Consider the following 24419-nt stretch of genomic DNA (forward strand, 5'->3'; position numbering starts at 1 on the left):
AGGCTGATTGGAAGTCAGATCCCCAAGCAGCAGCTAGGAAAGTATATAGTTTTATAGTTTGGGACCTTTTAGGGAGAATCTTGGAGATAGGCTTTTTTTTTTTTTTTTTTTTTTTTTTTGCCTTTTGCAGTGGATCCAGGTATATAGCTATGGAAAAGGTTCCTCATATACCCATTCAGAGCTGTTTTATGTTTGAAGCAATCCTCTTATATTGTAGGACTTTTGAATGCAAGCTTTGTTGACTTTCAGAGCCAGGGGCCCATCCTTTGAGTGGCATCCATGAAAAATGGAGTAACAGGTGTGTGTAGAAGCTGATTCTGTGAAGATATTGGAGGTTTGGAGAAGACTAGAGAGACAAGGCAGAGATGGTATCTGTTGGCTTCCCTGCTCTCTGAGGAGGATTGCAGTTAACCTTTGAACATCTGCTAAGGTTAGAAGCCTGACCATTAGACAGCAGCTTTTAAAGTATAAAAATAGAACTCTTTCAAGGAATGACTGGGAGATGAGCAATTCTGACTGCTCCCTCTGTGCTGAGTTCTCCTGGGCTAGATATCTTATGTAACCCTCACAGTAATCAGAAGCAAAAACCTATCATAGACACACAAATGATTAGTAGAAAAATTATCAGATCACAGAGAGAAAGAAAAGAAGGGAACACTTGAAATACAGAATAGCTGGAAAACAACAAGATGGCAGTAGGAAGCCTATATCTATCCATAATCGAATTATGTGGAAATGGATTAAATTCTCCAGTGAAAACATAAGAGTGGCTGAATGGATAAAAACACAAGACTTACTGTATGTTGTCTGCAAGAGACTCACTTCAGCTTTAAGGAAACACATGCTTTGAAACAAAGTAAAAGGATGGAAAAATGTTTTCTGTGTGAATAGAAACCAAAAGAAAGCCGAGGAGCTATATTTATATCAGACAGAATAGACTAAGTTGCAGGCTGTAACAAGAGAGAAAGAAGGTCATTATATAATGATAATGGGGTCAGTCTAAGAAGAAGATGTAACTTGTTTATATACCCAACACAAGAGCATCTACACATATGACAAAAATATTAACAGGCCTGGAGGGAGTAATAGACAGCAATATAATAATAGTAGGGACTTCAGTACATCACTTTGAATAATGGATAAATCACCCAGGCGAAAATCAATCATCAAACATTGGACTTAAACTATATGTTAGACCAGGTGGACTTAAGAGACTTTGAAAAACATTTCTATCCAACAGCACCAGAATACTCATTCTTTTTTTTTTTTTTTTTTTTTTTTTTTAGGGCCACACTTGTGGCATACAGAAGTTCCCAGGCCAGGGGTTGAATTGGAGCTGCAACTGCTGGCCTACGCTAGAGCCACAGCAACGTGGGATCCAAGCCATGTCTACGACCTACATCTTAGCTCGTAGCAACGCCGGATCATTAGCCCACTGAGCGAGGCCGGGGACTGAACACACATTTTCATGGATACTGTTTGGATTCATTACTGCTGAGCCACAATGGGAACTCTAGAATACACATTTTTCTAAAGCACACATGGAACATTTTGCAGATAGATTGTATGTTAGGCCACAAAACAAATCTTAATAAATTTAAGAAGGTTGAAGTCATAACAGATATCTTATTTGACTGCAGTAGTATATGAAATTAGAAGTCAATTGCAAGAAGAAAATTGGAAAATTATCACCTCACATCTGTTAGAATGGCTTCTATCAAAAAGACAAGAAATAAATCCTGATGAGGATGTGGAGAAAAGAAAACTCTTGTGTACTGTCGGTGGGAATGTAAATTGATGCAGCCGCTGTGGAAAATAGTTTGTAGGTTCCTCAAAAAATTAAAAAAGATCTACCATATTATCCAGCCGTTCCACTTCTAGGTAGATGAAGAAAACAGAAATACCTAACTTGAAAAGATGCTGTTCATTTCAACAATATTTACAATAGCCAAGATATGGAAACAAACCAAGTGTCCATTGATGGTTAGATGGATAAAAAATTTGGTATATATCTATATAAAATGGAATATTTTTCAGCCTTAAAAGAGAATGAAATACTGCTTTTTGTGACCAGACAGCTTTGCTAACCAAACATTTGAAAAATAATTAATACCAGTCCTCAAAGTCTCCCAAAAAAAGAGAAGAGGAGGGAACACTCACAAACTCATTTTATGTGACTAGCTTTGTCTGATACCAAAACCAAACAAGAGGTTTACAAGAAAAGAAAATTACAGGCCAGTATTCCTAACAAATATAAATTCAGAAATCCTTAACAAAATGCTAGCAACCCAAATTTGGTAGTACATTAAAAGGATCATATACCATGAATCAAGTGGGATTTATTCCAGGGATACAAGGATGATTTAGTATATGTGAATCAATCAGTATGATTCAGTACATTAACCATTAACAAAATGAAGGATAAAAATCATGATCATCTCAGTAGGTGCAGAAAAAGCATTTGACAAAATTCAACATCTTTTCATGATTAACTCTCAAGTGGGTGTAGAGGGAACATACATACCTCAGCATAATGAGAGCTATGTATGACAGACCCACAGCTAATATCTTTCAAAGGTGGAAAGCTGAAAGTTTTTCCTTTACAGTCAAAATAAGACAAGGATGTCCACTCTTGGTTCTTTTTATTCAACACAGTACTGAAGGTCTTAGCCAGAGCAGTTAGTCCAAGAAAAGAAGGAAAAGACATCTAAATAGAAAGAAGTAAAACTATTTGCAGATGATCTGGTATTATATACAGAAAGTCCTAAAAACTACCACAAAACAATTGGAACTAATAAATTCAGTAGTAGTGCAGGATTATAAAATTAATACACAAAAATCAGCTGTGTTTCTGTATGCTATTACTATATTACAAAGCTATGGTAATCAAAACAGTATGGTGTTGGCATTAAAAACAGGCACATAGATCAGTGGAACGGAATAGAGAACCCAGAAATAAACCCACAGTTTGGTTGATAAATTTATGACAAAGGAGCCAAGAATAAATAGTACAGAAAGGATAATATTTTCAATAAATGATTTGGGAAAATCGATATCTACATATGAAAAGATGAAACTAGATCCCTGTCTTATACCACACCAAAAAAAATCAGTGCAAAAATGGATTAAAGGCTTCAGTACAAGACCTGAAACCATAAAACTTAAAGAAAAACAGGACAAGCTCCTTGACTTGGTCCTGGTTATGATTTTTTTGTGTGTTTGATATCTAAAGTAAACAGTACAGAGGCTCCTCAAAAAATTAAAAATATTACTTCCATATGATCCAATAATCCCACTTCTGAGTATTTATCCAAAGTAACTGACAGAAGTATCTTGAGATAACTGCACTGCCATGTTCGTAGTAGCATAATTCACAATATCCAAAACATGGAACAATCTATGTGTCTCCTATCAGTGGGTCAGTCTATCAAAGAAGATGTCATAAATCATATTTATTTGAATACTGTTCAGCCATGAGATGGAAGGACATCTATTCTTTGCAGTAATATGCGTGGACCTTGAGGCCATAATGCTTAGCGAAATGAGCCAGATAAAGACAAATATTGCATGGTGTCATTATATGTGGAATCTTAAAAAAAAAAAAAAAAAAAAAAGTCAAATTCATAGAAACACAGGAAAAATGGTTACCAGACAGTTAATTGAAAGCTCATATCAGTACTTTGTGTTGAAAAAATACCTACACATAAATACATATGTTTCTTTACTATGACCACTGCTGAAGACTAGGGGTAAAAATCATACCATTCAGGCGAAATGGTTGATTGTATGTCTCCTGCAAGAAGTGTCCAAGATGAGCTAGAATATTATGTCATATTGGACAGCAAGGAAGCTATTACAGGCTACCAGGGTCATTTCAGAAAGCCTGGAGAAATAACTTGAGAAGCCTCTCACTGGTCAAAGATTGATAGAAACCCATCAAGTGTGTTTAAATCCTTGTGTTCATAATGATTATTTGTTTGTTTTTGTCTTTTCTAGGGCCGCACCCATGGCATATGGAGGTTCCTAGGCTAGGGGTTTAACTGAAGCTGCAGCCGCCGTCCTACACCAGAGCCACAGCAACACCAGATCCTTAACCCACTGAGCGAGGCTGCAGGGATTGAACCCGCAACCTCATGGTTCCTAGTCGGATTCGTTAACCACTGAGCCACGACAGGAACTCTGTGATATATTTTTAAAAGAAGTAAGCAGCTTAGATTATGAATGGAGAACCAGTTCATTACCCTGAATGTTGCTAATGAAGAGGAAGAGTCAAGCAGTTTGTGCTCCCTTTCCTGTATGAATCTACCAGTAGCTAACCAAGTAGTAGGTTAAAGAAAGCTATTCCAGCTAATTTTAAAAATGATATAAAAGGAATAATTAGAATATCAGCATTTTATAACTTCCATTGAACCACTGGATCTAGGCATTGAACTTCAATAGCTGCTAATATCACAACAAGGAAAAGAATGAATAGACGCTTTTTTTTGCCACCTGATGGAAGAAAAGAGCATCCCTTTTATTTTGCCGAAGGATCACTTCACCTTGAGGCTGATCAAACTTGCAATTTGCAGGAGAAATAGAGGATAGAGACATACTGAACTGCACCGTGAGTGTGCATCAGCAGATCTGGACATACAGATCAAATATCCCAGGTCCTCCAGCAGATAAACTGTAAAGAATCATAAAGGAACCTGAGTTTAAAAGAGTCTGTAAAGGGGATGAATAGGCTGAGCACAGAGCATTTAAATTTAGGGTAGTGAAAATACGATAATGATAGGTACATGTCATAGTCCATCAGACCAAATCCATAGAACATGTACCACCAAGAATGATCCTTAAGGGAAACTGTAGACTTTGGGTGATTATGATGGGTCAGTGTAGGCTTAGTATTTGTAACAGAAGTACCACTCTGGTGGAGATGTTGATAATGGGGGAAAGCTGTGCATGTGTGGGGGCCAGGCATCTATGGGAAATTTCTTACCTTCCTTTTAGTTTGGCTGTGAACCTAATACTGCTCTAAAAAATAAAGAATTATAAAAGAGAGAGACTTAAAAGACATAGCAAATGAAAAAAATAGGTAGTCAAACCCAAACTGTTTTTCTGTGGATACACACTAGGGTAATAAAACTATAAAGGAAGGTAAGGAAGTGACTGCTACAAAGTCAGGATTACAGTTACTTTTGCAGAGAGGGAAGGAATGGGACAAGATCTGTGAGGTGTCTTCTGAGGTGGTTGGCAAAGTTCTTTCTTTTTCTGGATGAAAATTATAGGGTGTTTACCAGATACTAACTCATGAAATTATTATTTGTCTTGAATAGTTGTCTGTGTATCTGCTATTTCATATAATTTTTTATTTTTTTCTCAATGAATTTATTACATTTATAGTTGTACAGTGATCATCACAATCTAATTTTATAGGATTTCCATCCCACAAAATTTTTTTTAAAGTTATCTTTAAGCTTCTCAGCAGCTAGATTAAAATGAGTTCTCAGCACACATCATTGGAAAGGTGGAAACTTATGAGTTCTTTCTAAGGGAAGATTTTCATCATATTAAGTTGGAGAATTTTTTCACATGGAGTCAGTAGGGATGTAATGAATAGTGTTTACATTTTTCTGTGCACGTTGATTTCATATTACTTGCCCATGGTGGTCTTTGTTTAAAATTGGGGACATAATTCAGTAAAGGTAGTTCTCAAATGATTAAGCTAATGTTCAAGATGGTAATCTTCTAGTCTTAAAATGAGGATAGATTTAAGAGAAGCCAAGGAGAGAGGATAAACTCTGTATCTCTTAAACTGTCTTCTTTTAAAGATTGCTATTCTGGGAGTTCCCGTCATGGCACAGTGGTTAATGAATCCGACTAGGAACCATGAGGTTGTGGGTTCGATCCCTGGCCTTGCTCAGTGGGTTAAGGATCTGGCGTTGCCATGAGGTGTGATGTAGGTCACAGATGTGGCTCGGATCCTGGATGGCTTTGGTGTAGGCTGGCGGCAACAGCTCTGATAAGACCCCTAGCCTGGGAACCTCAATATGCTGCAGGAGTGGCCCAAGAAAAGGCAAAAAGACAAAAAAAAAAAATTTGCCATTCTAATTTTTTCTTTTAATAAGAACATATAGCAGAGTTACAGTACCTAGCACTTCTTGTTTACAGTACCTAAAATCTCTTAGATGGTATTATTTATTATAGGATAATAATTGTACACCATTCTTTATGAAATTGGTCCTTTTGACGATGCAAAAACGAAAGTATGAGCTTTTAGCTGGTCTTCCAGTGATAATGGATTTGTCCTTAAACTTCTGAAGGACTTTTGAATTCCTTTTGAGTGAACGCCGATGCATTTGCCAAAAAGCCATCCAAACTATTTACGGGTGCAGTCTGATCTTGGAAGGAGATAGCCGATAGATCACCACTTAGCCCTTGGGAACACTGTCCACAATCTTAGGTCTGTTAAATTTTCCAAAGAAAACTCACACAAAGTGAAAGAGTCTTAGCATTTCAGCTCTGGAAAAGGCTATTTAGTTGTTATTTTTTTTTCCCCTTCTTATCTGAAAAACCCACACAAGCTGTACAGTAATTGCCATGATGAGCTTCAGAAGCTCATGGCTGCCCCTCTTCCTTAACAGAAAAGAGACAATAGGAATTTATAGTACATTTCAAAGAGTCTTCATAGATGTGGAAGATGGTTTTAAGTATATCAGTTTGGTTTTGTATGTAGATAAAGCTTTCATGCATTTTCTAACATGCATTTATTAATGACAATTTAAAGAGATAGAATTTATCCCCTCCTTGGCTTCTCTTAGATCTATCTTTGTTTTAAGTCTAGAAGATTACCAACTTGAACAACACTATCCTTGAAGAAAGGGTATTACTTTTAAGACTTTCATGTAGTTCCTGATTACCAAAGTCAGGTTTTCCCATTAAGGTTATTAAAGTTGTTAAAGAATACTTTGGTTTGTCAGTGTTCCTGTTCAGCAGCAACAGGAATGTGAGGAGTGGTTGGAGGCAAGTGTAGAGAGTTGGAGAGGAGCCAGATGACACAGGGTCTAAAATTCTAAGATGAGGCTTTTGAATTTTACACTGGAAAGTATTAAGTCATTGGAGATTTTCAAGCAGCAAATTGACATGGATGGATTTGTTTTTTAGAAATACTATTTTGGTGGTTGTGTAGAGAATGGTTTGAAGATTATTATTTCACTTTCTTAAATCTTCCAAGTAATCATCCTTGTTCTCCGGATAAAGTATAAATCCTTCACTGTAACTTACATGATCTAATTCCTTTACCTCGTTTTAAACAGATATTCTCACCACTTCCTTCCTTGTGTACTCTGTGCCAGTGCTAACATACCACTTGTGGCTCCCTGATGGTGTCTGTGATGGCTCTTAGATTTCTGCTTTGAATGACTGGTTTGATGGAAGTGCCATTCATTGAGATAGAAGATTCAGGAAAGGAGGGTAGATTCTTTTTCCTTTCTTTACTCTTTTCTTTCTTTCTTTACTCTTTTCTGTCTTTCTTTACTCTCTTCTTTCTTTCTTTCTTTCTTTCTTTCTTTCTTTCTTTCTTTCTTTCTTTCTTTCTTTTGTGTAGGAAGAGAATGTGGTTGAGTTCAGCTTTGGACATGTTTGTGTTGCTTACAGAAAACTATGGTGATAAAAAGTCTGAGGAATTTTGGTTATATGAACCTGCAGCTCCACAGAGCAGTCTCAGAAGGAGATACAGATTTATAGACATTATCAAGTTAATGGTTATTAAAGCCATGGACCATAAACATAGAGGAATTTTACATTAGTCCTAGAGACTTAGGCAAAGATAACCACATACCAGAAATCTGAAGAATTTCCACAGGGTTCAGGATTGAAGGATGTCCCATTCTGACTGAGCTGTTGCCTGATCAGCCATCCTTGTTCTCCTAGTTCTAGGAAACCAGCTCAGACGCAGGCACATCAACATGGCTGGTCATCTACTGAGCTTGTGAAGGATCTGCTTCCTAACGAAGCAAATTGAAGACATTTACCTAAATAAGCAATAGTAACTACAACTCTAGGGATGGTGGCTGAAGGTGAGGGTAATGAGAGGGAGGTGGGATAGGGTGGAAAGTAGGCCTCATCTGGAGTCTCTTAGCACCTCTGGGAAATACACCAGACACTGAAGGCACATGTTATGGCAACCATACTTGACATGATTGAGCATGTTAGGCAAAGATCAGAGGTAATTAAAACTGGCTTGAATGAGCACAGTGGTGCCGGAGAATAAGCAGGGTTGCAATATCAGCAGACTTCTTGGTGCTATCAGAAACATGCAAAAGAAACAGGAATATGCTGCTGTTGTTGCTGGTTTCAAATTCTCCCTGCCTCTAGTGTGATTTGATTTCCAAATTAAAATGAAGCTGTGGTAAATCAAAATTTTATTCACATTCTACCTTTTTGATCTCAAAGCTTGGACTAGAAATTTGCAGACTTAAACAGAACTAATCTCACCTTCCAATAAAATACAGCCTTCCCTCTGAAAACCCTCCCCATTAGGAAAAAAATAAAATAACAAGGCACGTGAGAAGATACTACTGTGCACATGAATGATCTGTATTAAAGAATCAGAATAGGTATTTTGCTGTAATTTCCTGTAAAATGCAGGAGAAAAAAAATTATCAAAGTTCAAGGAGGAGTTTCTGCTGTGGCTCAACGGGGTTGGCGGTGTCTTGGGAACATAAGTTTGATCCTTGGCCTGGCATAGTGGGTTGAGGACCCAGTGTTGCAACAGCAGTGGCTCAGAGCTGATCCAGCCTGGGAACCCCATATGCCATGGGGCAGCCAAAAAAGGAAAAAAAAAAAGTTCAAGGAGACACAATATGAAAATAAGAGTAGTAGTATGAAAGAATACATTCAAAACTGGTAAAGACTGAATGATAATGAAGAGCATGATTTGTTAAATTTACAAGTTTAAGCAGTGATGAGGTCACCTTGTTGTACAGTGGAAAATTGACAGAACACTGTAAACCAGCTATGATGGAAAAAATAAAAATCATTATACAAAAAAGTTTAAGCAGTGACAGCCAGACAGATGACTGATTAAAAAAAATTCAAGTAAGTTGGAGGATAACCTTGGAGTTCCCAATGTGGCTCAGTGGTAACGAACCGGACTAGTATCCATGAGGATGTGGATTCGCTCCCTGGCCTCACGATCAGTGGGTTAAGGATCTGGCATTGCCATGAGCTGTGGTGTAGGCTCAGATACTGAGTTGCTGTGACTGTGGTGTAGGCTGGCAGCTGTATCTCTGATTCGACCCCAAGCCTGGGAACTTCCATATGTCACAGGTGTGGCCCTAAAAAGCCAAAAAAAAAAAAAAAAACCCCAAAACCCAAAAAACAATGGAAGGTAACCTTGAGAAATTATCCCACAACTTGTAGGAGGGGTGTGAAGACAATGGAAGAAAAGATTTGAGACATGGAGGTTGATCCAGGGATTGTTCATGTTTTGCTGCAACAGGAAGACATTATTACATATGCAAGGAAACAAAGTACACCATTTACCTTACCCTTCTGAAGAAGTTACTTGCTATATTGAGAAGACTATCAGTACAGAGGTGAAGTACAATATAAAGCTCAAGAATGAGGATATCAGATAATTAAATATTTGTGAGAAAGAAACCAGTTAGACTTGGAGTTAAATCTAGTAATTCCTGTTAATGTGCTTTTTTACAGCTTAAACTGGGATATTTTGACATCTTATGTAAAAATTATAAAATGGAAGCACATTATAATGAATAAAATTCCAGGTTTTATCAGTAAAAAATGAGACCTGGTAGTGGGATGATTACATGAGGAAGAAGGCAGACAAGAATAGACCCATGTTAACTTCTTAACTTATACATGGAATGTCAGTAGATACTGTCTTATTCTTGAGGCTGATAATTACCTAAAGTAGTATCACATATGACATAAAAACATAAAGATAAGTAAAATTTAATAAAACAGTTTGTATATCTTCCAAATTCCTAGAGACATAAAAAAGTATATGAATTCAGTCTAGTGGGAAAAGTCCATGAAAAAGTGCAGAGCTGAAGTGTAAGGAAGAGTAAAAAGTGGACATTATAGGAAAATAATAAGATCAAATATTTATGCTATTAAATATAAATGGAAAAAATAATCTGAATGTTGAACAATATTTTTTCAACCTTACTGCCTTATTGTGAAAAAAAATTTTTTTGCCTCTTTTTTTGTCCACCCTTGGCATATGGAGTTCCCAAGCCAGAAATCAGATCCAAGCCACAGTTGCAGCCTACGCCACAACTGTGGCAACACTGGATCCTTAACCCACTGTGCTGTGCCAGGGATCACACCTGCATCCTGGCAGTGCAGAGACACTGCTGATCCCATTTCACCCCAGCAGGAACTCCTTGTTGTGAAATGTTTAAGTTGTAATTTTTTACTTTTATAAACACTGTTGGAATAAAGAAGAGCCTGTATGAACCTGCTTCTTTGATTACATCTTTAGAATTCATTACTAAAAGTAGGATTTGTATGTCAAGATCAGAGTTTTAAGGCCATCTTTTTCTTTTTATGGAATGGTTTTAATAATTTCCACTGTCTATATATCTGGAATCTAATATATGGCACAAAGGGACCTTTCCACAGAAAAGAAAATCATGGACTTGGAGAATAGACTTGTGGTTGCCGAGGGGTAGGGAGAGGGAGTGGGATGGATTGGGGGCTTGGGGTTAATAGATGCAAACTATTGCTTTTGGAATGGATTAGCAATGAGATTCTGCTGTGTAGCACTGGGAACTCTAGTCAATCATGATGGAACATGATAATGTGAGGAAAAAGAATGTACACATGTATGTGTAACTGGATCACCATGCTATACAGTAGAAAAAAAAATTGTATTGGGGAAATAACAAAAAAAATTAAAAATAATTTCCACTGTCACACAGTGTATTTATGCATATTTTATCTATCATTTTATATATTAAGATAATTTTGTCTGTTTTGAAATTTTAAAATGTATTTTATTTGGATTTGCATTTTGTTTCACTAATGGCAGTGAATATTTTCCATATTGTTTTTTGTTTGTTTGTTTGTTTGCTTTTTAAGTCTGCACTTTCGGCATTTGGAAGTTCCCAGGCTAAGGGTTGGATTGGAACTGCAGCTGCTGACCTACGCCACAGCAATGCAGGATCTGATCCACGTCTGCAACCTGCGCCACATCTCAGGGCAATACCTGATGCCCCACCCACTAAGCAAGGCCAGGTATCGAACCCCACATCCTTGTGGATATTAGTTGGATTTGTTTCCGCTGCACCATAACGGGAACTCCCATAGTAGTTAATTTTATAAAGTTGTTGTGAACAGTGAAATAGTGAATATTGAACCATTCCTCTCAGGAAAAATACAGAATTAGGTTCATGCCAGACTGTGGTAAAAAAATTTTCATCAGCTGATCATTACATAATTAAAAAAATAAATGTTTATGTTTAAAGGCACATTATTATTTAATATATAATGTTGAATTTGACAATATGATTTGTTAAATTATAGCACAGCCATTCAATGCAGTGCTATATAGCCATTAAAAATGTGAAAACAGTATTGAATGATATGGCGAAAATCCTTACAATACATAGTTAAATGAAAACAGGTCATTATGATAGAGTAAATGCTGTGAATTTACAAAAATTCACTTGTTAAAAAAATACAATCAGATACTATTTAATCAAGATGAGGGATGAGTTGGAGACTTTCAAAATCCATAAATTAACCACTTTTTTTTAAAATCAGGGCAAATTAACCATTATTAAGGTACGAAGCATCTTGGGGCCTACTGCATGTATTCCCAGTGAAGAAGTTTAGTATTATGAGTGGTAAATTCCCTTTATTCCAGGTTTAGTACAGATGCTTCCATCTTATCTTGATTTGGCTTAGCTGTTTTCCTTCATCCTGTTGGGACCTATGATTTAGAGCTAATGATTTTACCAGATTGTTAGTTCTAAATTCCTTTGGGTAGTTGGTTTCTTGCTATGTCTTAGTTGGTTTCATGTTTGCCTTAACTATTTATAACAGAAACCAATTTTTCCGTTCCTTAATGATTGGGAATTGTGTGTATATTTATAGGTATACATGTACATATTGTACACATGAACATATTAAAGGGCTAGAAAGATATACTGTAGATTTCTGTTCCCAAATTCTTATAATGAACATCTGAGTATTATATAATCAGAAGAAAGTAATTACTTTGGAAAAAGTAAATAGCGGATTTTGCCCACATGGTTTAGGTCCCTTCATGCTTCTCTTGGATTTCTATTCCAGATAACATTATTAACCAACCTTACTTCGGTCTGGCCTGCCTATAATCTTCTTGAACACAGTGTAAATCAGCCTTTCTTCACATGAGGTTGAGTTAGATGTTTAAGATACTATTCAAGACATTTGTCTGTTTTTAATTTTTTATTTATTTTGAATGATTTTCTTTTCATTATAGCTGGTTTACAGTGTTCTGTTAATTTTCTACTGTACAGCAAAGTGACCCCGTCACACACACACACATACATACATACATACTTTTTTCTTACATTTTCATGCTCCATCATAAGTAAGTAGATATAGTTCTCACTGCTATACAGCAGAATCTTATTGCATATCCATTCCAAAGGCAAAAGTTTGCATCCATTAACCCCAAATTCCCAGTCCATCCAACTCCCTTCCTTTCCCCCCCTCCGGCAACCAGAAGTCTCTTCTCCATGTCCATGAGTTTCTTTGCTGTGGAAAGGTTCATTTGTGCTGTATATTAGATTCCAGATATAAGTGATATCATATGGCATTTGTCCTTTTCTTTCTGACTTACTTCACTTAGTATAAGAGTCTCTAGTTCCATTCATGTTGCTGCAAATGGCATTATTTTGTTCTTTTTTATGGCAGAGTAGTATTCCATTGTGTGTATACCACATCTTCTTAATCCATTCATCTGTCGATGAACATTTAGGTTGTTTCCATGTCTTGATTATTGTGAATAGTGCTGCAATGAACATATGGCTGTGTGTATCTTTTTCAAGGAAAGTTTTGTCTGGATATATGCCCAAGAGAGGGATTGCTGGGTCATATGGTAGTTCTTTAGTTTTCTGAGATACCTCCATACTATTTTCTGTAGTGGCTGTACCAGTTTACGTTCCCACTAACAGTGTAGGAGGGTACCCTTTTCTTCACACCCTCTCCAGCATTTGTTATTTGCTGACTTGTTGACAATGGCCATTTGGACAGGTGTGAGGGGGTACCTCATAGTAGTTTTGATTTGCATTTCTCTACTAATCAGTGATGTTGAGCATTTTTTCATGTGCTTGTTGGCCATCTGTATGTCTTCTTTGGAGAAATGTCTATTTAGGTCTTTTGCCCATTTTTCCGTGGGGTTGTTGGTTTTTTTGCTGTTGTGTTAGCTGTTTGTATATTTTAGAGGTTAAGCCCTTGTCAGTTGCATCGTTTGCAACTATTTTTTCCCATTCTGTAAGTTGTCTTCTTTTTTTTATGGTTTCCTTTGTTGTGCAAAAGCTTATCATTTTGATTTAAGTCCCGTTGGTTTCTTTTTGCTTTTATTGTGGTTGCCTTGGGAGACTGATCTAAGAAACCATTTGTAAGGTTGATGTCAGAGAATGTTTTGCCTATGTTCTCTTCTAGGAGTTGGATATGCTGTTTTGGCTTATGTTTAAGTGTTTAAGTCATTTTGAGATTATTTTTGTGCCTGGTGTGAGGGTGAGTTCTAGTTTCATTGACCTACATGCAGCTTTCCAGTTTTCCCAGCACTACTTGGTGAAAAGACTGTCTTTTCCCCATTTTATATTCTTGCCTCCTTTTTCGAAGATTAATTGACCATAGGTATCTGGGTTTATTTCTGGATTCTCTATTCTGTTCCATTGGTCTGTATGTCTGCTTTGGTACCAGTACCACATGTCGTGATGACTGTAGCTTTGTACTATTGCCTGAAGTCTGGGAGAGTTATGCCACCTGCTTGGTCTCCCCACCCCCCCAGGATTGCTTTGGCAATTCTGGGTTTTTTATGGTTCCATATAAATTTTTGGACTGTTTGTTGTAGTTCTGTGAAAAATGTCATGGGTAATTTGATAGGGATCACACTGAATCTGTAGATTGGTTTGGGTAGTGTGGCCATTTTTGCGATATTAATTCTTCCAACCAGGAGCATGGAATATCTTTCCATTTCTTTGAATCCTTTTTAATTTCCTTGATGAATGTTTTATCGTTCTCAGTATATAAGTCTTTCACCTCCTTGATCTGGTTTATTCCTAGGTATTTAATTTTTTGGAATGAAGTTTTAAAATAGGAAGTTTGTTAAACTAGTCATGCTAATCTTGTATTGTTATTTAAAAATGTGCCTCAAATTTAAAACACCTTAGGCTCAGACTATTCCTTATGTAGTAACATATGCTAATTCTACTTGGATGAAAATTATCTTACTGCTCTTGAATTTAATTTTTTTTCCTTCCTTTTTCACTGCCCATGGCATATGGAGTTCCCAGGCTAGCGATCAGATTCAAGACACAGTTGTGGCCTATGCCACAGTTCAGCAATGCCAGATCCTTTACCCACTGTGCTAGGCTAGGGATTGAACCTGTGTCCCAGCCCTCCAGAGAGGTAGCTGATCCCGTTGTACCACAGTGGACACTCCTTGAATTTTTTTTTTTTTTTCTTTTTTTGGTCTTTTCTAGGGCCACACTCACAGCATTTGGAGGTTCCCAGGCTAGGGGTCTAATTGGAGCTGTAGTCACTGGCCCATGCCAAAGCCACAGCAAAGCAGGATCCCAGCCATGTCTGTGACCTACACCATAGCTCAGGGCAATGCTGGATCCTTAACCCACTGAGTGAGGCCAGGGATCGAACCCTCAACCTCATGGTTGCTAGTTGGATTCGTTAACCACTGAGCCATGACGGGAACTCTGAATTTTTTTTTTAAGGGCTGCACCTGTGGCACATGATGGTTCCCAGGCTGGGGTCCAATTGGAGCTGCAGCCGCTGGCCTGTACCACAGCCACAGCAACGCCAGATCCTCAGCCCACCGAATGAGGCCAGGAATCGAGTCCACAACCCCATGGTTCCTAGTCAGACTTGTTTCCGCTGTACCACGATGGGAATGACAGGAACTTCGGGAACTCCTTGAATAGAGTATACTGGTAGTCTCTTACATACTTGAGATCATCAGACAACCTAAGGGACCTAAAAATTGGATTATCTTCCAATGTGATATTCTTTATTTCTCATTGATTGCTTACATTTTCCTCTTTCCCTCCCAGGTGAATATTTATGAAAATACTATATTTGATATTATAAAATATCAAAGCACTTATTTTTCTTGTATATTATTGTGGCTCAAATGCAATTTTCTCATTATTCAAGAATATTTACTAATTATGTAACTCTCCATGATCCTCTGCGTAGTCCATGCCTTTAGTACTCTCTACTTCCCTTTCATATAGTTAGGATTGCCTGTGAAATTTGGGCATCTGCTTTGTCTCTTGAACACATTCTGCCAGTGGTTGGGCTTCCTTTTTGCTACCTTGTGGAGATTAAATAGCCATATAGCAGCCAGCCAGCTGAGATGGTCATTTGCTGGAGTTAGACTGGAGTTTGCAGAGAGAGCTCTACCAGCATGACTTTTAAGACTCATGCATATGTTTGTACTTTCAGTTATCAAAGCCTTAAGAAGTGATGGACAAAACAGGCTCAGATTCTTTGTTCTTCCACATCAAGAAGGGAAAAACCTATTGCTGATTTAAAACTGCTTCCCAGTGCTAACTGTAAACCCTGGGGTTTTTCCTTTGCTAGCCTTTCTCTTTCTAATGACATGAATTATATGGAAGGATCGAAGATGGGAGTCCAGAGATGGGAACTGATAGCAGTGCTAATACTTGGGTCTTCACTTTGTTCGCTAGCTTGTAGTGCACCTGGGGCCTGCTGCCAGGTTAGGAACCATTCTGAAGTACTGGGTTGGGGATTTTGGACATCATGAATTCAGATAAATTTGAAATTACTCTGTCACTTATTTTTCCTAGGTATATTTGAGCATCAGATATGTGTTACGCCAAATTTGTATGTGTTAGTGTGGACTTAAAACCACTCTAATGGGCAAGATAAAGTTTTGATAAAAGACAATTTAGAAATGTTTGAGTTTTTCTCTTTGTGTTGATAGGCAGGCGGTGGTTAAAGGTTCCCTTCCACATCCTTTTGCCTTGACGTTATTTGAGGACACGTTGTACTGGACTGACTGGAATACACACTCTATTTTGGCTTGCAACAAGTACACTGGCGAAGGTCTGCGTGAAATCCACTCTAACATCTTCTCTCCCATGGATATACATGCCTTCAGCCAACAGAGACAGCCAAATGGTAAGTGATCTTGATTTTTAAATTGCAAGTTGGAATAGCTCTGTAGCACTCTAATGTCTGGCTTTAGTAAAGGGCAGGAGGAGGGAACACATATCCAGAGGTAGTAGGAAGGAATAAAAAATAGGGAAGACGTCAAAATATAATTCAGGTTAGGCAACAATCTAAACCATTTGTAGCTTGATATCTGCTACTACAAATCACCTCACCCTTTGTTTTGAGTCTAGGGTTATGGAGGTGGAGAAGAGAAAAATAAAATAAGAACTTCAGATTGCTCATATGCTAAGCTTATACACAAATGCAATTTTTTGAGTTTTTTTTTATTGTAGTCACAAATGCATTTTTCATTCATGTTGTTTCTCTCTAATGAGTGATTTTGTTCATGTGAGTATTTAAAAACAAATACCTTTCTTGAATGGAAACCTCTGTTAATATAACTAGTGAATTTAAGACCTTAAGTTGCTTAAATAAAAATACCTGTTTGTATCTTTCTGCACACATCCTCTACCTTTTTTTTCGTAGTTTTGCTTCTATTTCTGGTTATTCTTTACAATGACTTAGGCTAAGACTGCTGACAATTCTAGAATTAGGTTTAAAAAAAATACGAGAATGTTAAGCATTTGGCACTTGTGTGTAAATAAATGTCTGGCATGTGTCTGAGTATATTTCAGATTGTATTGCCTAGCCAAAAATGCAGGGGTTTTGGATTTATGCATTGCTCCTTCCATTTAGGGGGAAATAGTCAAATATTGAATGTGTCATATTGGAGTCTGGTGCTCATGAGTCCATAATAATGTTTTAAAATGATTGTGGGAGTTCCTGTTGTGGCTTAACGGTAACGAACCCAACTGGTATCCATGAGGACGCGGGTTCGATCCCTGGCCTTGCTCAGTGGGTTAAGGATCCAGTGTTGCCATGAGCTGTGGTGTAGGTCGCAGACTAGGCTTGGACCTGGCAGCATTGCTGTGGCTGTGCCGTATGTAGGTGGGCACCTACAGCTCCTGTTGGACCCCCGGCCTGGGGACTTGCATATACTGAAGGTGTGGCCCCAAAAGGACAAAAAAAATTGAAAAAATAAAAAATATGTTATTGTATTACTCATTTGTAAAACAGAAAAATTTAGTTACTTGTGTGAATTTTTTATTCTCGTTGTTGGCCCTCAGTTAAGAATTTCTCCATTTCTGTTTTTTTAATGGCGCCGTCAATCCTTTATCTTTTCTAGTTTGAGAATTTGTAGTTATCTGCGATACTGCTTTCTTCTATCTTTCATGTTTTGTTGGTCTGTATCTCATGTTGGGAATTATTCTGTGAGTTTTATTTAGATCTTTTCCTTTTCAAAATTTCTTCAAATTTGCTAATTAATCTCTGCTTCTCAGTTTTCCCTTTTACAATCCATTATGCCTATATTTTCCATGTAAATATTTCCAAAGTGTGACTTTTCTTGATTCCTGCTAACTTCACTGCAGATGTTCCCTTCTCTGTGCTCATTCAGCTTTAGTTCTTCCTAGTCAGCAGAAACCTTATCTGAGTTAGACTGTTCACCTCCCCCAGTGTATAGCCTCCAAGCTTTCATTATAAGGTTTACTACACTTGAAAGTCCTCTGTTCTGTTCTTCCTACCTTTCAAGGTTCCTGCCATGTCCTATACCTTCTGTGAAGCTTTTCTTCAGTTCTTTTTTTAATCCTTAGTGCTTTACTTCCCATTTGACTCCACTTGTTTACAGTCTAAATGTGCAAGATAGCAGTTTCATTGTTTCTTATTGTTTCCCAGCATTATTGTTTGTTAATTTTGGCGTAGTGACCAGATCACAAGCTTTTTTAGGGCAGGGACCTTCTGCTTTATTTCTTGTGTATTCCTTTTGGAATACAGAATGCTAAGTAAATTCTGACTGATTAATTCCCTTCCTTGCAAATGGTCTGGTAGTCAAGCACCTGGATGACATTTGGTAATAATTTGGTTTATTAGAGTTGCTCATGTTATGGTTGTTAACCTTTGTGTACCTAGAGTGAGGAAGGTCATCCATAATCACTGGTATTAATCAATGTGATTTATATTTGACAGCTACAAATCCATGCGGAATTGATAATGGTGGCTGTTCCCACTTGTGTTTGATGTCTCCAGTCAAGCCTTTTTATCAGTGTGCTTGCCCAACTGGGGTCAAACTCCTGGAAAATGGAAAAACCTGCAAAGATGGTAAGAAGATGGTCTCCAAGAAGGAAGAATTTTAGATAGCAATTGGGATTCTTTATGATTTCTTTCTCTATAATAAGCTCTATAGGTTACAGCGCTTTGGGAGACTAGTCACTTAATCTCTCAATTTACACAATTGCAATTGCTTAATCGGAATGTTTTGTGTTTTATTGCTTCTCTTGAATACTATTTGATAAATTATTTTAAAATTCCTATTTAAATTTTTGTTTGTTTGTTTTTATGGCCACACCCATAGCATATGGAAGTTCCCTGCCCTGGAATTGAATCTGAGCCACAGGTATGACCTGCTCTGCAGCCATAGCAATGCTGGATCTGTTAACCCACTGCACCAGGCCAGGGATCAAACCTGCACCTCTGCAGCCACCCAAGCCTCTTGCAGTCAGATTCTTAATCCACTGCACCACAGCTGGAATTCCAACATACTTCTTTTTGAAAAAAAAAATAGGTGCTGTTTCTTTTCTCTGTCAGATATCAGAGTCATTGAAATCACAATTGATTCTTAAATGAGTGTTCTCATCAAGAATACATTTTTAACAGTAGGTAGTACTTGTAAATAAAGAACCTTTGTGTAAGGAAATGATGTTTATTAAACTTTCAACTATAAAGACTGTCATGAGGTAAGTATAGTTTCTAAAAAAAAAATGATTGAATGATATTTGCCTTTTAACAACAGAGAAATGCCTTCAGAAGAAGAAAAGAATTCCTTATTGTACTGTTTAAAGCAACCTCCTTCTGTACCTAACCACCACGCTGCCTCTTCTCCCTACTGTCAGTTCCCTATAGAGAGATGGCATATTTAAGAAGTATTCTGATTTATTAGGACATTTCAGGGACTTCTAGTTTGGGAGAATACCATTTCTTGCCTTTTTCTTCTTAATGAGAATGTTCTTTCTCATTGTATGCCATTGGATCACCATCTGGTTCTCTGGCCACCAGCAAGACCTGGTAAGAAAATTCTTGTATTTAGCAGTGGCTTCTTTATCTTACTCTGAAAAGTAGAAGCTTTTATTTTGGAGTGGGTTGAGTTCCTGGCAAGGGGGTCAGGGAGTCAGAGAGATGGAATTGAGTCCATGTACAGGATATTTGTCATGACCTGGCATTGATGAATTATCCCCCTAGTAAAGGTGAAGCTGGCTGACTCCTGTCAGATGATTTCCATGGCAAACAATAATTTGGTTTCAATTTAAAACAAAATGTTTTCGTAATGTTGCTTTTTTGTTTAAAAAGGTAGCCTGACTTTAAAACAGAGGATTTACTTTAGAAAAAATGGTTGTTTACTCCCTCACAACTGTGCAATGTACATATTTAACTAGTATTTTTAATTTCAGATATACATTTGGCATGTAATATTAACTCTTCTGTTTTGATCACATTGCCAAACTGACAGCTTTACTTTCTGTGACTTCTTTGCAAAGTTTTTAGGACTGGCTCCTTTGGGTAGTTAGCAGAACTAGGTAGGTGGTAAATTACATTAAGTTTTCTTACTTGGTGCCTGCTGTGGCAGTTAGGGCTCTATTCTCTCCAAGATAGGGTTGATTTATTATTAATCCTTGAGTCAAAAAACTGATGCTGAAGGCATCACTTTTCTTCTCAGTTTTTTCTGCTGTAATTCCAGATTAATGTTTGAAGTTTAATGTCAGTATTTTCTTTCAGATTCATTGCTTTGGTTGGGAATCTTTTTAACTCAGATGTCAACTTGCTTACTATCTTTTATTAGCTTTTATATTTAGATAGATTTTGGGTAGAGGTTGACTTGAACATTAAAAATCAAAACAGGAGTTCCCGTCGTGGCGCATGGTTAACAAATCGACTAGGAACATGAGGTGCGGGTTGCCCTGCTCAGTGGGTTACGATCTGGCGTGAGCTGTGGTGTAGGTTGCGGCGGCTCGGATCCGCGTTGCTGTGGCTCTGCGTAGGCGGTGGTACAGCCAATTCAATCCTAGCTAATCCAAGCCAAGAAATAGCAACAACAACAACAACAAAAAGACAAAAAGACAAAATCAAAACAAACAAAAAGAGAGTTCTTCTTATGGAACAGCAGAAATGAATCCAGCTAGTATCCATGAGAATGTGGGTTTGATCCCTGGCCTTGCTCAGTGGGTTGGGGATCTGGCGTTGCCATGAGCTGTGGTATAGGTCACAGACACGGCTCGGATCCCACATTGTTGTGGCTGTGGCACAGGCTGGTGGCTACAGCTCCGATTCGACCCCTAACCTGGGAACCTTCATATGCTGTGGGTGTGGCCCTAAAAAGCAAAAACAAACGGATTGAGCTTATTAATGTTCTCATGCTTAGTATGTTTTTATTTATTTTTAAATTTTTGGGGGAGTTACCCAAATACTGTTTTGGGTTAAAAACATTTCATAAAGAAATCTGATTTAAAACTCAATGAAATAAAAATTTGAGTGTTCATTTTCTAATGGTAATAATAATAATCATGTTTTTGCTAGTGTTTATTGAGTACTTATATGTTTGGTCCATTTCGAGTTTTACTTTTTTTCTTTCCCCAGGGCTACATCTGCAGCATAAGGAAGTTCCCAGGCTAGGGGTCAAATCAGAGCTGCAGCTGCCAGCCTGTGCCACAGCAACGCCAGATCCTTAACCCACGGAGTGAGACCAAGGATCGAACCCACATCCTTGTGGATACTAGTCGGATTCGTTATTACTGCTGAGCCACAACGGGAACTCCTGAGCTTTACCTTTATCTCCTTTAATTCTCACAGCAACACTGTGAGGCATAGATGAAGAAGCTAGGCTTTGAGAGATTGAGTGTCTTACCTAAGTTTGTATAGTTACTTGAATCCAGTTCTGTCAGATGCACAGCTCTTACTCTTACCCACTGTGTTGTATTTGTCTGATTCTCTCTCTACTGCTGCTATTTACTCTTCCATAACCTCCTTTGTCCTTAATTCTGTCAGGCATTGCCCTATAGTTGTCTTTGTTAAACCAGCTTTAATGAGATAAACTTTACATATCATAAAATTTAGCCATTTCAAGTGTACAGTTCATTGTTTTTTTAGGTAAAATTACAGAGTTGTACAACCATCACAATCCATCCAATTTTAGAGTATTTTCATTAATCACAAAATATCCTTGTCCTAGATTGCTTTACCTTTTTAAATATCCCTCTTGAGCAAAAAGCCTGTATCCTATGCTTCCTTCCTTTAATATTCAGCTACTTAGCTTTGTCATTACTTAGTTACTATGCATTATACGTTTAAGTATCTGTTATTAATTACAAGGGCTTTATGATGAATGAAGCCAGAAAGAAATCAAAATTTGATATGGAGGGCTCACCATTATAGAACTTGACCTCATAGTCAAGCTGTTTTGCTGCATTACTTTCCATTTCCACTCTAAATAGACCCTAATATTCTTTGGTACTCATTAACTTTTCAATTCCTGAAGTTCTATATTCTTTATTTAGAGTGACTAAATAAAGGCAACTGCGGATTTAAGTTTTTTCTTTATTTTTTTCACTTTGCTGTCCTAGGTGCCACTGAATTATTGCTTTTAGCCAGAAGGACAGACTTGAGACGCATTTCTTTGGATACACCAGATTTCACAGACATTGTCCTACAGTTAGAAGACATCCGTCATGCCATCGCCATAGATTATGATCCTGTGGAGGGCTATATCTACTGGACTGATGATGAAGTGAGGGCCATACGCCGCTCATTCATAGATGGATCTGGCAGTCAGTTTGTGGTCACTGCTCAAATTGCGCATCCTGATGGTATTGCTGTTGATTGGGTTGCCCGAAATCTTTATTGGACGGACACTGGCACTGATCGAATAGAAGTGACAAGGCTCAACGGGACCATGAGGAAGATCTTGATTTCAGAGGACTTAGAGGAACCCCGGGCTATTGTATTAGATCCGATGGTTGGGTAAGAAGCTCTACTGATAGAAAATTTTGCTAGGTGTTTCTGTTTTCCACAGGTCCCTGAAAACACTGACAAAAACAATATAGAGTATCTGTTAGTTTCCAATAAATAGCTCTTTAATGGCTGTCCATTTTTATATATAGTTATTGGAATAAAATCTTTAGTTATTTTATTTAGAATTTGGTAATTGGAATAAAATCTTACGTTAAAGAATTGCTAGTTTTTTCCCTTGAATGTTTTGAATACTTTTTCTTTCTAAATTAAGTCCATGCCTGCTGACTTTGGATGTTGGCTGTAGATTTTGCCGAGGTTGCATCATAACTGTAAAAAACGTAGAAAGAAATTGTTTTCAGAACTCTTTCTTTTCCCCTAGAAGATTTAATTTTACCTCATTTTCAGTACTTCTAGAATAATATGGTAAAGAGTATGTCTTACTTTTTTTTTTGGTCTTTTGCCTTTTCTAGGGCGCTCCCTCGGCATACGGAGGTTCCCAGGCTAGGGGTCCAGTCAGAGCTGTAGCTGCCGGCCTACACCACAGGCACAGCAATGAGAGATCCGAGCCGCGTTACGACCTACACCACAGCTCATGGCAATGCCAGATCCTTAACCCACTGAGCAAGGCCAGGGATTGAACCCGTAGCCTCATAGTTCCTAGTCAGATTCGTTAACCACTGAGCCATGACGGGAACTCCAAGAATGTGTCTTACTTTTTATATGCTCCCAAACATATGAATATCTTACTTGATTTCCAGAACTATTTTATCTGGCCATACAGCTTTACACATAGTCTTTTTTTTTTTTTTCCCAATAGCACTCTGACCGTAGTTCAGGGAAACACGGCTTTCTGTATACTCACCAATGTTGTTTCTATGAGATTCATTCTGAGGGTGGACACAATGATAAATTATTATATGTATACCAGTACCTTACAGCCCCTTAAATGCTCAGGAGCCGCAAGAGTCACTTAGCACTACAGGAAGAGTTAGCTATTTTAGGAATTCACTTTGCTGTCTGAATATTACTTCTGGGACAACCTTTTTGTGTCAGAGATGACAAGCCAGCAAGAAATGGAGAGGACTGTTTCATGGGAAGGAGCACAAAATATTTTGAAAAAAAAAAATCACTAAAAACAGAATCTAATTATTGGAAGGCATTTTCATTTTCATTTCTAGAAAACTCTGATCTGGAAATTTTCTACAAGCTTATACACTGCTGTTATAAATGTCTTTTTAAACATACCCTTAGTTTTTTTTTTTTTTTTTTTTCTTCTATGGTGTAAACTGATAACCAGTGTAAAAGAGGGTGAGCCTCACCCTTAGGATGTCTGAAAAGTTACAGTTTATTATCTGTTTTTAGCTCATATTCTGTATACTTCTGTAGGTACATGTATTGGACTGACTGGGGAGAAATCCCGAAAATTGAGCGAGCAGCACTGGATGGTTCTGATCGAGTAGTGTTGGTTAACACTTCTCTTGGTTGGCCAAATGGTTTAGCCTTGGATTATGATGAAGGCAAAATATACTGGGGAGATGCCAAAACAGACAAAATTGAGGTTTGTTTCCTATTTTTTCATTTTAAAACCAGTTTTATAATGGTTTTTGAATTGATGATAATTTGATAACAGATAGTCTTGCCTCTTCCCTAGAGTGCCAGGGGTATCTTGTATAGAAATTTTACTCAACCTTCGGGACTCTAGGGATTACGTATTTTCTTCTGCCCAACCTCAGGATTTCTGAACTACACTGGCATGAGAAATGTCTTAAAAGCTTATGTGAATGATTTTTTTCATTATATGTAAACCTACTCCCTGAATTCTTAGGGGCAGTTTGCACAAACCATACATGATATAAAACACTGCATGTTGGGAAAGCTGGTAGTCACTGTCAGGAAAACAAAGCCCATATATGTATATATACTTTTTGGTTGGTGATGGTGTT

General features: G+C 37.6%; 1 protein-coding gene across 1 annotated transcript in view; it reads left to right on the forward strand.

Annotated features, from left to right (window-relative positions):
• Positions 1 to 24419, forward strand: part of LRP6 (LDL receptor related protein 6) — a 169679-nt gene that overhangs the window by 76387 nt on the left and 68873 nt on the right. The window contains 4 exon segments of the mRNA XM_021092344.1: positions 16190 to 16386; positions 18445 to 18576; positions 22089 to 22485; positions 23863 to 24034. Of these exon segments, the coding sequence (XP_020948003.1) occupies positions 16190 to 16386; positions 18445 to 18576; positions 22089 to 22485; positions 23863 to 24034 (898 nt within the window).

Source organism: Sus scrofa, chromosome 5 (assembly GCF_000003025.6).
Source record: "Sus scrofa isolate TJ Tabasco breed Duroc chromosome 5, Sscrofa11.1, whole genome shotgun sequence".
Classification (NCBI taxonomy): Eukaryota; Metazoa; Chordata; class Mammalia; order Artiodactyla; family Suidae; genus Sus; species Sus scrofa.